Source organism: Ipomoea nil, unplaced genomic scaffold (genome assembly GCF_001879475.1).
Source record: "Ipomoea nil cultivar Tokyo-kokei standard unplaced genomic scaffold, Asagao_1.1 scaffold2036, whole genome shotgun sequence".
Classification (NCBI taxonomy): domain Eukaryota; kingdom Viridiplantae; phylum Streptophyta; class Magnoliopsida; order Solanales; family Convolvulaceae; genus Ipomoea; species Ipomoea nil.
Window position 1 is genome coordinate 6848681 of NW_017618464.1, and position 15859 is coordinate 6864539.

General features: G+C 36.1%; 2 protein-coding genes across 3 annotated transcripts; both read left to right on the plus strand.

The window, feature by feature from the left end:
- The first annotated feature begins 3950 nt into the window (after window positions 1-3950).
- Window positions 3951-9661, plus strand: LOC109147684 (protein bem46-like). 2 transcript variants are annotated; one of them, XM_019295312.1, is made up of 8 exons: window positions 3951-4336; window positions 6092-6127; window positions 6237-6315; window positions 6398-6452; window positions 6544-6660; window positions 7018-7182; window positions 7709-7964; window positions 9399-9661. In XM_019295312.1, exons 1-8 carry the CDS (start codon window positions 4096-4098, stop codon window positions 9416-9418), a joined length of 969 nt encoding a protein of 322 aa, XP_019150857.1. In that variant the 5' UTR covers window positions 3951-4095; the 3' UTR covers window positions 9419-9661. The 2 variants fall into 2 exon arrangements, with proteins under 2 accessions (XP_019150857.1, XP_019150856.1); XM_019295311.1 differs by lacking the exon at window positions 9399-9661 and adding an exon at window positions 8125-8747.
- Window positions 9662-10283: 622 nt separating this feature from the next.
- Window positions 10284-14231, plus strand: LOC109148225 (PHD finger protein ALFIN-LIKE 4-like). Its single transcript, XM_019296095.1, has 5 exons — window positions 10284-10472; window positions 10696-10728; window positions 12564-12792; window positions 13394-13529; window positions 13686-14231. The coding sequence occupies exons 1-5, from the start codon at window positions 10376-10378 to the stop codon at window positions 13947-13949; spliced, it is 759 nt and encodes a 252-aa protein (XP_019151640.1). The 5' UTR covers window positions 10284-10375; the 3' UTR covers window positions 13950-14231.
- Window positions 14232-15859: the final 1628 nt, after the last annotated feature.

The following is a 15859-nucleotide window of genomic DNA, read 5'->3' on the forward strand; positions in this document are numbered from 1 at the left end:
CTTTCGCCCCGGCCTAGCCCTGTGCATGGGCACCACGTGCCCAACATGCCGAGGGCTCGGAACCTGCCTCTTCTCACCCCAATAAATACCCCATTTATTAATGAGAGGACTTTTCACCTACTTCAAGACTAGTACGATAAGCTCGGAGGCTGCCGACCCACTGTCACAACGTCCCGAGCTTGAGAATTAAACCAACAAGCAGGCTAGGTAGGAGATCCGACCCGATATTGATCATAATACTATACTCATAGACATACCGATCGTATATACTATATCAAGTACTATTGACTCTATTACAAGATAGTATCTGTTCCATAATTTCTCTATTTGTTGCAACCCAAATAGTCAATACCCTACCACCTGAGTTCTATCATGTTACCTTCCCTCAAGTATCACTAATTCATAATTCAAAGAAGCAACTCAAATTGCACAACCACAAATCATTTTAACATTGATGGCCGGGGTATATGACAATTTCATTGATTTAATAATTGAAATAGTAAGCTTAAATTTTTAAGTCAAATGTTATCTTTCTATAGTACTGACTCGAGTCTAACTGGTTAGATACATGTTAGGCAACTTGCCTAGGTCTACATACAAGAATCAACCAACTTGGATTTGTAGGACCTTGGTCATAGTCCACCATAAGTATCTAACATACTAATTAGTCTATCAAATTCACTATCTATCAAAAAATGTCATGTCATCTAATTTGTAAAGTGTTATCATGACATACGATAGAGTAATATTATATTTACTCCAATTTTTTACTCCTTACTAATGTGTTATCCTTTAATTAATTTAAACAACAAAATAATTCATTATTTTTATTCATTCACTTTTCTTTAGCCAATAAAATTTATACTAGTGGCAAGAATTATACTTTATTGAACTACATACATCATTTTCCTATGTGACATTATAATTTGGGATTTAATATAAATACCTTTCCAATCTCTGAACCTAGATCAGCTCACATCTCATTTATCACTTGGTAGTGTGAAGTGATAAATACATGTACGTACTTACCCAGTAAACAATATAAAAGAAGCAGCTTTAGCGCGCGTGCGTGTGATCTGGCAGATCAGTAGCTAAAAGCTAGTGTAAATTGCTATATTCAGTTTCATCTGTTTTATGTTCCCTGTCTTCTCAAAGGCCTATTTTTAATCCAACCACTTAAAGATTGAAAGTATAGAGGTAGAATCAGTGCAGACAGAGAATCTACTACCATTATTATCCACCACAACACTTGCCTTTAAAAAAATAAAAATAAAAATTGATGGGTTGAGTACTGATGGTTTTAGAGCATCCATACTAGTAGTTATTTAGGAGTTATTTCTACATGAATTCTCTCCACCCAAAGTTAATGTGGGGAGGAGTTATTTCAAAAATATTTCTCCTGCAAATTATGGTATATTTGTGGGTCCAATAGGTAAGAGAAATAATTAAAATATAGTGGGTTAAATGGTGGGTCCATAAAAAACTGAGAAATAACTCAAAATTGATGTGAAGAAGGTTTTTTTGTGATTGAATGAGATGGTGGAGGATGAGGTGGATGCTAAGACCCACAAATAACTGAGAAATAACCTCGACTGATAAGAATGCTCTTACATTTGGTTTCACACTAACTAGTCAGTATAAGAGCATCCACAATGGTTGGAGAAAATTGGGGGATAATGTAAGAGTGATTAAGAAAGAGAATGTGGGAGGGGAAAGAAACAAAAAAGAAAAAAATAACAAAAATTGAAATTAAAAAAAAAAAAAAAAAACTGTTGCGTCAGGCACGCTGACAGCGCGCTTGACGCGCCACACGGGCGCGTGGAGTGCACGCGCCCGTGTAGCAATGGGCTGTGCGCGTTGTTAACTTTTTGTTTTTACTTTTTTTTTTTTTTTTTTTCTGACATTATCCTCTCATTTGCAGGATAAATATCTTCTAAAATAACCCCACCCCACCCAAGATAATTCATCTGACAATAACTCTATAATATCCACTGATGTGGATGCTCTAAGTTCATTTCAGCTCGAGATTCTCGGAAGCGTTTGCCCATTTTTGAAAGGGACAAGTAGGATGATTTATTTTTTAGTTTAGGTGATTACTTTCCTTATGTTTTGGACAATCAAATTGTAATCAATGTGTAAGATTTTAGATTTACTTTCTTAATTTAGTCTAAACACCATAGTTAGGATTTTAGCTGTATAAATACCCTAAATAAGGGTAAGGTTACAAAATCTTGAATATTGTGAGTGTTGTGATTATAGCCTTTAGCTCGTAGTCATTTTGAAGAAACGAATCGTATCATTGATGAAAATAATATAACAGGGCGTTTGGTTTGAGGGATTTTAAATTCCCTTCCTATTTAATTCCTACCTAATTCCAAAGACCATTAAATTCCGTAGTTTGGTTGGAGGGAATTGCAATTCCATGGAATTGCAATTCCCCCATTTTCATGGAATTAAAATCCCATGTCCCCCCCTGGTATTTTAATTCCTGGGAAAAAAAGATAGTGATGAGTCAAAATTACCCCTTCCTTTTTTAACCTCAAATTAATGTCTAACAACAACAATGGACATTTTTGACTTTATACTACTTATTCCCTTTCAATTCCCATGTATACCAAACATTTGAATTGAAATTCCCAGTAATTCTATTCCTGTCAACCAAACACTGGAATTTAAATTCCCACTTTATTCCCAGTAATTCAACTCCCATGGAATTACAATTCCTTTCCCACATAATTCCCCCCTTCCAACCAAACGCCCTGTAAAGATAAGGAAGAAGAGAATAGTAAGAATGTAGAGACAAAAATTACAACTATTTCATTCCATCAATATAGCGGTTACATATTCTAATTATAATGTCCACTCAATATACAAATAATGTACCTTTAATATATTAACTGTATACTTTTATTTATTGTCCACATAAAAATTTGGTTAATAAGAATCAATCGTTATGCTGTGGAACCGTGTTCACCTTGCAGGTCCACATAATAATTTGCCACCTACAGTCCACCCCATTTACGCGAGCAAATTATCCCGTAGAACCGTGTCCACCTTCTACATGCTGTAGGTGACACATTTACATACACCTTCAAAAATTTACTTTTTAAACTTTCATAACTTGTGATGACCCTTTATTGTATTCACAAATTTTCAAAACTTAGAAACACAATTTAAATTATAAAAATTCACAATTCTAATACTAAAATTCACATGGTATAACAACTGTTATGCTGTAGAACCATGTCCACCTTGCAAGGTGGACACGGTTCTATGTTCATAATTACTGAACTATATGTTCATAATTATAAAGTTATATATTTATAATTTTGAATTGTATATTCATAATCATTGAACTCTATATTCACAATTACAGAATTCTATGTTCATAATTATTGGACTAAATGTTCATAATTATAAAGCTATATATTCATAATTTTTGAATTTCATATTCACAATTATTGAATCTCTATATTCATAATTACATAACTATATGTTTATAATTATGTTCACAATTCTATGTTCATAATTTTTTAATTATATATTCATAATTATGAACAGTTTTAAAACAGTGTTCACATTGCAAGGTGGACACGGTTCCACGGCATAATTTGTCACTGACTATCAATCATTATTGTATGGATCATGGTCCACACAAGCTGTGTGGACCATATTTTGTATACTGCAAAATAATGTACATTTAGTACAAATATATTAAAAATGTACATTATTTGTGTACTGAGTGTACATTATATTGTATAATGTACATTTAGTATATTAAAAAATATACTTTTTGTTATGGTCTACACAATAATTTGCCCACTGAGTATAAGTTGGGCCTGCCATAATTGAATAGGTCCATAACGACTTGGTTGTGTTGGTGGAAGCCCAATAGAATTTGAACCCGACTGAGCATTTATGATGGCGGTTCACCATTTCCTCTGGTCGGTGTACCGGACTTGTGCTTCCAGGCTCCGGCTAAGAGAAAAGAGAGAGGAAGATTGCATTTGCATTTGAATTTGAATTTGAATTTGCATATACATGTAAGACGTATGTGATCGCACATGCGCGTGCGCATCTACTCGGAGAGGGAGAATGCTGGAGTTGTACTTGACCTGGATGCTGTACGGCGTGGCAGCGACGGTGCTGGCGGTGATGGCATTGCTGGTGGCGTTCCAAGATAGGCTTGTCTACGAGCCGGTGTTGCCTGGCGTCCCCAAGTCCTATCACATAACGCCTGCTCGCCTCCGCCTCCCCTACGAAGACGTCTGGCTCAGATCTTCCGACGGCGTCCACCTCCATGCCTGGTTCATCAAGTTTTTTTCCCACCGCCCAGGTCTCTTCTCTCTGTCTCTATCTATCATTCATTATGTGTCCTGAATTTTAGGTTTCATGATGTTTCAACTCGAATTGTGCTGGAGAATTGGTGAATTTTGGCTTGAGTATACTTGAGTTTATTATAGGTGTTAGGAATTGATGTTTCATTGCTGTTGTTGTTACTTTTTGAAGTTGATACTGAACTATAGAGGTTAATTTGACCTAACCGTAGTCGTACATTGAGAATGTCTATAGATTTTTCTCTGTTTACTTGAAATTTTTGGAGTGTTCATGAGCTACTGAGCTTGGCTGGGTATAAATTTGATGTCAAGAGCTGAGTGGCAGTTTTAAGTTGAGGGTAATTTTGACCAAAATCCAGTTATGAGACATGGTCCTTCTTCAAGGTTCAATGGCGAAGCAAGCTTAGTTGGACAATGGAGATATAGAATTTGGGTGGTATAGTGGTTTCTGAATTATTGTCCTAGTTGATACTCTGTAATTTTAAATCGTGTGGTATGTGGAGGTGATAGTGAGGCAATTTGGAAGATGAAGTAAACATAATTTTCTGACCAAAAATATGATATGAAATAAGTTTTGAAGAAAACAACATGGTGAAAATAATTATACCTATAGTTGCATCTCTACGCGTATATTATTATGAATGAAATGCTTGTCAATCATTGAGCTGCTCAATTCTAAAATATGGTGATGAGGACCACAGGTAAGCTCTCCAATTTTCAGGATGAGACTATGTTAGAGACTTAGAGGAACCCCAATAAGGGGTTCATCATCAACTTTTAGAACAGTAAAATCCTCTTGGGTCAGATTTTGACAAATGGGAATGGTAGCTTTTGGCAATTTCTTCCTCCTGCAAGCAAAAAAATTCATGTCAGCTTTTTAAGTGGAGTGGGTCCCACTGTGGGAAGAAATAGTTGCGTGAGGCGCAACATTCGCGTCCAGGCGGGCGCGTACAGTAGCGTAAACATACTTTCTATTTATTATTATTTTTTTAGAATTTGATTTTGCTATTTTTTTTTTCTTTTCTTTTTCCCTCCCATCTCATTTTCTCTTTCCTAATCACACATACAAAACTCCTCAAAAACTACACCAAAATCCCCACTATTGAGGATGCCCTTAGAGAAAAGAACAAGGAAGTACCTTTATTGGCTGTAAACTGAAATATAAAAAATAGGATTGCCACTATGACTTTCCCCAACAAGAGTTTTAGGCTTTTTTGCCCAACAACAGTTTTAGGCTCTTGCCCAGCTACAAAAGCTTGAAGACTAAGGATAAAAGATTGGATGCTTTCCTCTCATCTAGAGATTCCAATTTATAGTGCAAAGAAATAAATAAATATAGAAAAGGAGATAATTGTGTCTCTGATTTATTCTTGTCTAATCCCCTCTTTCCCTGATCTGTGCATTATGATTTTCCTGATTTCCATTCTTGCATTCATTCCTTTTATTGCATGAGTAAACTACCCATTCCTTTGGGTGCGTATCAAACTACACTATGAATGTTGCATTTAGATCCATCATTCCCCAAAGCAGTGAAAAATGATAAACATTTCATGTGCTTCTAAAATTATAATTCACACATGCCATGATAACATAATGACCTGGGTAAGGGAACTGCATATGGGAGGCTTCCTTGTTGCTTGATATTTGATCTCTGTAACTAATTATAAAAATGCACCATAACTTGAACTTGTAGATAGTGAATTGTTTGCTGTTAATTCCCCATGTTGCTCATTGTGTTTGCTGGTGGTTGACAGGCCCAACCTTGCTCTTTTTTCAGGAAAATGCAGGAAGTATCCTTTTATTAATCTGCCTCTTTGTGTTAATATTTTTCTATCATGTTTCTTCTCAAGTTCTCATTACAACTTAAAATTTGGTTTAGCTGTAACTAGTTGACTGCAGATATTGCCCACCGTCTTGAAATGATTCGCAAATTGTTACGGAAGTTGCACTGTAATGTCTTTATGCTTTCATACCGAGGGTCTGTTGATTGCCTTTATCAACTGTTGTCTTTGTCTTAGCATGTTGTTATGTTATTAACTTGTTTCTTTTCTAGTACACAGCTATGGTGCCAGTGGTGGATACCCTTCTCAGCATGGAATTACAAAGGATGCTCAAGTATTGATTGCTACCATAATTTTCATGCCAGACAGATTCAACTATACCTTTCAGGTTGAGTTCTAAGAGATTATGTTTTCTTTTTGAATAGGCAGCAATAGATCATCTGATTCAGAGGACAGATATTGACACGTCTAGAATAGTAGTTTTTGGAAGATCACTAGGAGGAGCAGTTGGTTCTGTACTTGCCAAAAATAATCCTGATAAGGTATCTAATATGCTTGTGATTATTTTAGTTATAATCAGATGCTTCCTAACTGATGGTGGCACTGTCTTGCCCCATTTCCTGTTCTTATTTCTTTATAATGCATTTGACAATTGTCTAGTATCAATACAAATTAGTGTCATCTATTATTTGGCTTAGCCAAGGATGAATGTTCTTGTCTAGTTTGTTTCCAATTTGTTGTTTTGTGCTTGCATCATATATTGTTATTTCCTTCTTGTTTGCATTTCTAATTAAGATTTATTCTAGGAAGTTTCTAAATTAATCTTATTGTTTGTAAGGTATATATTGATGCAATTCTATCTTTGACCCTACAGTATTGTGGGATTTTTGTAATTGCAGGTCTCAGCACTGATTTTGGAGAATACTTTTACCTCTATCCTTGACATGGCCGGAGTTCTTGTGCCGTTCTTGAAGTGGTTTATTGGAGGAAGTGATTCAAAGGGACTCAAACTTCTTAATTTTCTGGTTAGATCTCCATGGAATACCATTGATGTTGTTGGCCAGGTGAGGCCACAAGTTCATGAAGTTATTTTGCTAATGTTTTGACTATTAATGAGTAAATCTAAATGCAGTAACTTGAAAGAGGCATCTCCAATGTGTTTGCTAATAAAAAAAAAAAAATCATTTTTTGGCATGGCCTTTTTAAATGTTGCAAGTGACAAATAGTCGTGCACCAATTCCGGACATTATTATTATTCAAATGGAAGCAAATGAGGTAGCTATTCCATTACAAGCCAAGATTTCTTTTCTTATGTATCAACATTTCGTTGATAGTCTTACATTCAATGATTATCATTCACTGGACCTGTGATTTTCATAGCTTCTCCAATATCATCAAGTTTGTAATTTTGTGAAACAACTATGTAGTAATTATTGTAATTTTCTCATGGGTTTGTTTCATAAGTTCATGATTCTTTTTGATCCATAGAAGTTTTCCAAGATTACTCTGTTTAACCTTTACTGTCTTCAATCTGTTACTTTTATGCCTGAAAACCTTGCAGTACTTATCGCCTGAGGCATTTAATTGCAGATCAAACAACCAATCCTTTTCCTCTCTGGTTTACAAGATGAATTGGTTCCCCCATCCCACATGGAGATGCTATATTCCAGGGCAGCTGCATGCAATAGGCAATGCTTATTTGTGGAGTTTCCGACCGCAATGCACATGGATACATGGTTGGCTGGTGGTGATAAATATTGGAGAGCAATTCAGCAGTTTATGGAACAAACTGTTCCGGAGAAGAAGGATCATGAACTACAAGGGGAAGAGTACCACAAGAGCAACGGTAAGTCTTAGATATTGAATCTTCCTCTGATATATTGCTGCAAGCGGCATTATCTATCTTCCTTTCCTGCTTGATGGTGCTATTATATAGGTCATGCATATACAAATATAGTGCATTAAGTTGTGGGACATCAAAGCTATTCCCAAGTGAAATTTCTCAGGGTGCAAGATGATTTATCTTATTGCAAGGGAAATGGGGTCAATGTTGCAGAAGGCGCTAGGCGCCGGGGGCACCTAGCGCCTAGGTGGCCGAGTAATTATTAATAAAAAAAAGAGGCAGTGGGCTGTGAGTTGTTAGACTATTATAATCCTCCAAAGTAGTCAATTACATATGTTAGACTGTTAATTGAGTACATGGCTCGAGGAATATGCAAGACAGTAAGAGGAACAACTGAGCAGGTGACAACGTACAGGCGAGGGAATTAAAGGAAAAACCACTCGACCGAGTTGGGCGCTGATTCGGCTGAGTTAGGCTCCGAGTTGGGCACCGACTTGGCTGAGTTAGGCGCCAAGGGCGCCTAGTTAGCCGCCTGACTAAAAGCTGCCTAAGGCTGAAATTCTCTCGGCTTAGGGGCGCTTAGGCCGATTTTTACAACACTGAATGGGGTAGGTATTGACATGTTGTATAAAGCCTTTGGCCTCTCAAGGAAGGGTTAGCCCTTTTAAACCTGTTCTCAGATTTAGAAGCAGTGTAAGACGATAGCATATACTGGCACAGTTTTCTTTTCTGGAGAGTGCAATTAATTTCACTGATATAGAGAATGCAGTGTAGTGGTGCACTATATCTATGAGATTCTGAAACTATTGTTTTGAAAGATCAGGATACATCTCGTACTTTTAGAAACGTTAAAGTGGGAGAGTGTTCTAAAAATCTAAATTAAAATATTTTTAGAAAATCTTGAGAAAAGTAATTATTCATGCCCATGGGTTAGAAAATTCAATTAAGAATCCAACAACATTGCCCATAAACTTCCCTGAAATTACTAGTTTCAACACTCTACAATTCTGTAGTCTTCTGAATTCTGATATTAAATTCTTTGATAAATTGTCATTGCCATTGTATCTTGAAGGTGTCTTGTATTGTCATTTTTTGTTTTGTTAATTTTGAAACATCAAACATATACATTGTCTCATAAAGCTTATAACCCAGAAAATGCTTAGTGCGGTAGTGCCCCTATATTTACCACTCACAAACTTGCCACTCCCTAATGTGGCAAATTTTAATTTGTTTGTTTGTTTGTTTGTTTGTTTTATTTTTTAAAAACCATTTAAAACTGGCCATATCAGGGAGTAGTTACAAGTTTGTAAGTGATAAATGTAATGACACTAAGCATGGTCCTAATTTATATGGAGCAGCGAAGATTTATAATCATAAACTTTGCCAAATGTTATCACTATACAATGACTCAAGTTCATTTCTTCTGATATATTGTAGTGGCGAAATGTTCTGTGTGATTGCGACCGATGGACCGCGGAGCTCTCAACTTTTTTTGTCCCGGAAACATTCAGTGCAAATTTCCAGTGGCAAGGCAAGATGTGGATTGTCCAATGTTAAAATATATGATACCATATCTTTCTTAATTTTATTGTTATAGTTATACAATACACATGTAATGATAGATAGCATAAGGGAATTCAGTCTGAACATCAACATTCCTTTCCTCTCATTTTTAGCCTAAAAAAGAAAGCTCCTGCCTACAGAAATAGCTCGCCACTCGCCTGTGTTGTTGAATTGAATGTGTATCTTAATCCATCAATATGGGTTGACTAGCTGAGAGAAGAAGCAGAAACTTTATATTCATGAACCATAATTTTTGGAATCAATTGAATATTTGTAATTGTAATGTTTCCATTTTAGTTATCTATTATCAATTTAAAATTTATTTTAAAATATAATCCCTTAAAAAAAATAAATAAATTATGAGGAGTAACGAAAATTTTAGTAGTCCTTTTGTCCTATTTTGTGTGTTTGATAACGATAGGTAAGATGCGACGGTAAAAACTTATCCATTTCATCGTCAAAAACGGCTAGACTGTAGAGTGCATATTATATATTGTCGGGTCAATAAAATTTAGCCTGATTATCATTAAACTAAAAAAAATAAAATATATTTTTAAGAAAAAGTCATATTCGTAGGTTTCGTTTCTCTATTCTGAATTGTGTCTGAAATATCCATTCTGCCCATCCCTAGTCCGTATCCTGGTTCCTGGCCGTCGCTAAACCCCCATTTAAATTTACGATCATGCCCCCATCTCTTCCAATTTGTTTCACTATACACTACACGGAGTATTTATTTATTTTTATAAATTGTATATATAAATATTCGTTCCGCTTCAGCCTTCAGCGACGGAAAAGCTCTCGTTTTGTGACAGTTTCTCTCTCACTGCTCTCTTTCTTCAGAGTTGAGAGGAATGGACGGAGGCGGACAGTATAATCCTCGAACTGTAGAGGAGGTGTTTAAGGATTACACGGGCCGCCGTAAAGGAATGATCAAAGCCCTCACTACCGGTATATATATATATATATGCGCATAAGCTTGCACCTCTGTGTTTATCTATGTATATTTTAGCTAATATACCTCACAGTAGCAATCCCTACTGTGTGTATTTCTTCCTTTCCTTTGTTTTTTTTTGCTTTTTTGTTTTGTTTTGTTTTTTGGAGTTCTTAGGGGGTTTCGAATCTCGCGCATTTTTAATAATTTATTGTCTAATTTTGACTAATTCTTTTGCAGATGTGGAGGATTTTTATCAGCAGTGTGACCCGGGTGAGTTGCTGAGTTAGGGATCTTCGTTTTTCTTACGGTTCGCATTAATGCATTTAGGTTTACGTCTGCATTTACAAGTGAATTTCTGTGTGTTTTGTTTTTTGGGTGAGTCGTGTTGACTTCTGAAAGAATTGTTCTTGCACTTGGGTGAAATTTATTTTGGTCTGCTTTAAATTTGTGCTAGTAATTTGTTTTTTTTTTTTTTCTGTTTCTGGAAAGGCATGGGCTGTAAATATGATTTATTTAATTTCTTTGTTTTCTCAAAATTCGGAATGATTAGAAGTGAATAGTAGTATTCTTTGGGAATATAAATGTATATAATTTTGTATTGGATGGTTAAAGCTTTTTCTTAGCTATATTTTACGGTACCTTTTGGGCTGATTGCTGACTTGCTGTGTTTACTTCAAAAAAAAAAAAGAGTGCTCCAAATCTTGGTTGCTGTTTTTTTTCAGCAAGTGCGAAAGCTGTCTTTGAACAACTTTAAATGCATACATAGCATGGCAAGGACATGTTTTTACTGGAGAGTGATAAGTTTTCCATGATTTTGGTGTGGCAACTGGTTGTCTATTTGTGATGCGAGGTGAAAAATGGACAGTTGTCAGTAACGAGTTGAGTGGTTGTCTATATGTGATGCGAGGTGAAAAATGGACAGTTGTCAGTAACGAGTTGAATGGTTGTGTCTATATGTGATGTGAGGTGAGAAATGGACAGTTGTCAGTATCGAGTTGAATGGTTGTCTATATGTGATGCGAGGTGAAAAATGGACAGTTGTCAGTATTGAGTTGAATGGTTGTCTATATGTGATGCGAGGTGAACAATGGACAGTTGCCAGTAACGAGTTGTTTTGCATGTTTTGGTTGTCGATGTGTTGTGACTTTTGAGCTGGCAGGAAGTTAATTAAAAGCAATGCCTAATCTTAGAATTTCAATTGTGTTCTACGTGTTCCCAGTTGTGTGCTTTTCATCTTTACATCACATTTCCCTGCAATAGATCTTCTTTTGATTTCTTTATGATGGATTGATACATATATTACTGTTATCAGCTACAGGCATTAGACTGGAGTATATATCCGTTCTATAACCTAGTTAAGAATGATGTATTGAGGTCCTCTAGAGAGTTTTGTGATGAAGAGACTTGACCCAATGGATTGAATACATTTTTGCTTGTGGTTTTTATGTGCCTTTTTGTTTTCTTGACTTGCATATTGACTATTGAGTTCAACAAGATTTCTCTCTGTTTTTGTTTAGGTCATTTTCCAATTCTCTTATTTCCTTACTATGTCACATTGTTTACTTCCTTTTTGGTATGCTTATTTCTACACCAATATATTGCAAACACAATCAGAGCTCTTGATCTTCCAGACTTGATTTTCACTACTGTTAAAAAAGTGTTTATATACTTGAGGGGATCACATATAGAGTGCAAAAGATTGAGTTAATATTGTCACATTTAGGGTGATGATTGCAATTCACATCCTTGCTTTATTGTTTGGTATGTCCCAATTGTTGTATTTCCTCCCAATACTACTTCTTTGTACACCTATGAAGCAGTTTTATCTTATTCCTGGTTTCTTTTTATGATTTTTTGGGTATGCGTACACTAAAGTTCTAAAATCAATAATTTCTTTTTGAACTTTTTTTTTTTTTTGATAATGGTGAACTGCTGCCAGTGGCAGACATCATTCTAGGCCATTTGAACCATTCAGTTTTTGTTCTTGCAAGTTTTCCTCTGTGTGTGTGTGTGTGAGAGAGAGAGAGAGGAAGAGGAGTTTAGCGTATACTGTTTGGAAAAAATCATTTCTAATGTTGCTGTTGACACTTGTGTCAACCCTGCAGAGAAAGAAAACCTGTGCCTTTATGGATTTCCTAATGAACAGTGGGAAGTTAATTTGCCTGCTGAAGAGGTGCCTCCTGAGCTTCCAGAGCCAGCATTAGGTATTAACTTTGCCAGAGATGGGATGCAAGACAAGGACTGGTTGGCTCTTGTTGCTGTCCACAGTGACGCATGGCTACTTTCAGTTGCTTTCTATTTTGGTGCCAGATTCGGTTTTGACAAATCTGAGAGGTGAACTCTGTTCAAATCCTGACTTTTAATAAGTTTTTATCATGATGTGATTGTTCCTTTTTATTCTTTATTTTTGTTTGATGAGCATGGAGGTTAGACTTGGCGTGTAGTAGCCAAGTGCTCTCATTGACCACTATGGCATGGGTTCAAACCCTGAAACAAGCCTCGGTGAAATAACAGATAAGGTTGAATTCATCATTCTTCTCCAAACCCTGCACAATGCAGGAGCCTTATGCAGTATGCACTGAGCCCGTTCTTATTGTTTCATTGTTTATTTATTTATTTATTTATTATTATTTTTTATTATATATGCTTGACTGTACAAGTTGTAAGATCTCTGTGGCCAGTTTTGTTCCCCCTTGAGTTCATTGATAACTTGGTATAAGGTTGCGGCATGAACTACTCTGCTCTGTCTCTGTTAAAAATGCACCTTATCTGATACAAAAATTTGTATGTCAAGATGAAAACGGTTCTAAGAGATGTATGACAAAACTGTGCATGAAGGAGAAAAGCAATTGCTCGGTTAATGGATTGGTTGCAAGAAGAGTTAGCTTAACCGTGCTAAGGTTTTATGGATTATGTATTTTTGTTTTTAATGCAGGAAACGTCTCTTCTGTATGATAAATGAAATTCCAACACTTTTTGAAGTTGTAACTGGAGCTGCCAAAAAGCAAGTCAAGGACAAATCATCAGTCACCAACAATAGCAGCAGCAAATCGAAGTCAAACTCTAAAGTGGTAGACTTATTATTACCTTTTCTTACCCAAAACAAAACAAAAATATGTTTTGTGCGCGCTAATGAACAATGACATTGAAGAAACATTTTTTTGTTCTGGTTCCATGCCTTTGCATGTTCTGCTAGACAGTCTTGATAATTTGAATTCGAATCTCAGGGCAAATACTCTAATAAGGTTCAACCGAAGGATGAAGAGGCGGATGGATTTGAAGAAGAGGAGGAGGAGGAGGAAGAGGATGAGCACGGGGATACCTTGTGCGGGGCATGTGGCGAGAACTATGGTACAGATGTATTCTGGATTTGCTGTGACATATGCGAGAGGTGGTTCCATGGCAAGTGCGTGAAAATCACACCCGCTAGGGCTGAACACATAAAGCAGTACAAATGCCCATCGTGCAGTAACAAGAGGGCACGGCCCTGATGCTCAGCTCAACGTGTGAGCTGGGTTTAACTTATTGTATTTGCCACCCGCGTTGAGCTCAGCTATTGTCCATCTCGCCATATCAATCAGCTAGGCAGGCATGTGTATTGAAGTTTCTCTCTGGCCTTTTGGTCTTGTTTTTATCAGGAAGGGATAATTTACTATGTAGTAGCTTTTCAAACTTGGACATACTTCCCTTTAGTCTTGTAAGGATGGATATGCATGTTTCTGTGATTAATGATTTAACTTGAAACGCCTCATATTGCAATTATGCTATCACAATCATTATAATCTTCTTTCTTTTTTCTTTTATTATATGGTCTGTTTGCAACCATAATATGATTGTGAACCACTAATATCCATTTTTAGCATGTTAAGTAATTTTCATTTTTAGTGAATTGAAAGTTTATTTGGCTAAAGTGTCATCTCGCACCATGAACCATTCTTGACTATTCATGCCGCACCATGATCTTTAATAAGTGATATTTCGAATCTATCTCAAGGAAGCTTTCCGGGTGTTTTGACAAGGACCAGAATGGGTTTATCTCTACTGATGAGCTTCGCCATGTCATGGAAAACCTTGGTGAGAAGCCTACTAATGAGATGATTGGTGAGGCTGATGTTGATGGGGATAGGCAGATCAAGTACGAGGAGTTTGTGAAGGTGATGATGACCAAGTGAGAACGTACTGATCAACCTCAAACTTAATCTTTGAGATTTCAATTCTTGTTAGGATGTTTCCTTCCGTGTTATTAACTTTGGTTTCATGCTTGCATTTGTTTGTATTCACATTGTTTCGTAATGCTAATCTTGAGTATCTTGTTTGCTCTTTGCTCTGTTCCTTGTTTTTGTAGTTGGGATTTTTGGTATTTATTCCCCAATTATAGGTAGTATTAGTCTGCCATTCCAGAAGAATTTGCTTGATTGTTTTTCTTTCTGAGTGACTAGTTTTGTTAATATTCTAAATTACAATTGTTGACTGCTCTAAAAACAATAATAATAATAATAATAATAATAATAATAATAATTCGAAATTCCAATTTTTGGGTCATGGCCAGACTTACAATGTAAAAATATGACCTACCACTCACATTACTGATGTTTACCTCATTACCTACTTGACATCCCTACTTTTTGCCATTTTTTGTATTCGTATTGATATTCTCTGCCTATGTGTGGTGTTGAGAAGGAGTTGGTGGATCATATTTTTCTACATTGTTAACACTTATGGAGATTATTAGATGGGGTTGAACATTGTATATTTTATGATGTTATCATTGCTTAAATTCGAGCAAATAATTGTACAATTATCCGTGCGACGCACGTGCGATTCGCGTGCGGCGTACGTGCGATTCGCGTGTGATGCATTGGTGATAATACTTGTTAACATTAACATTAACATAAACAGCTTAGAGGAGAAATAGACGACTGACGAAAGGAAGAAACTTGCACTCTAAGGAAGAAACAAGAGTCTGTTGAATGACTGACGACGACTTCAGTTTTATCTTTGAGGAAAAAATGCTCCATTCTATTATTTCCTCAACTTTCCTATTTTTCTTAAACCTTATTAATAGACTTAACCTTGAAAGATAAGCTAAGACAATGGGATAAACTTACTAAACAACTTAATAGAGGTGTCATCGCCACAATCACCCTTCACGGTGATTGCACATGCTAAGGATAAACAACTAAATCATTAAAAGTATTACTAATCATCAATCAAACTAGGGGATAAAACCCCGGTATCCAGCACCATAAAAAACATAGAGTAGTCAACTACAAGTTTCAAAAGTAAATCAACATCAAGAGTTTAGACTACAAAAGCTATCGAAATGCTAGTCTAGTCTAACTCGTACTCTCTCTTACGAACTGGGCCCACCTGAAAGGGGTTAACAATCAACAAGTAGAAA

Bases quoted from the DNA above. Each gene is read 5' to 3' on its own strand.
- LOC109147684 (XM_019295311.1), top strand. From the start codon at position 4,096: ATGCTGGAGTTGTACTTGACCTGGATGCTGTACGGCGTGGCAGCGACG. The intron at 6,453-6,543 runs GTATTGATTGCT...CTTTTTGAATAG, and splicing joins GAATTACAAAGGATGCTCAA to GCAGCAATAGATCATCTGAT. The intron at 7,965-8,124 runs GTAAGTCTTAGA...GAAATTTCTCAG, and splicing joins AGAGTACCACAAGAGCAACG to GGTGCAAGATGATTTATCTT.
- LOC109148225 (XM_019296095.1), top strand. From the start codon at position 10,376: ATGGACGGAGGCGGACAGTATAATCCTCGAACTGTAGAGGAGGTGTTT. The intron at 10,729-12,563 runs GTGAGTTGCTGA...TCAACCCTGCAG, and splicing joins TTATCAGCAGTGTGACCCGG to AGAAAGAAAACCTGTGCCTT. The intron at 13,530-13,685 runs GTAGACTTATTA...TTCGAATCTCAG, and splicing joins CGAAGTCAAACTCTAAAGTG to GGCAAATACTCTAATAAGGT.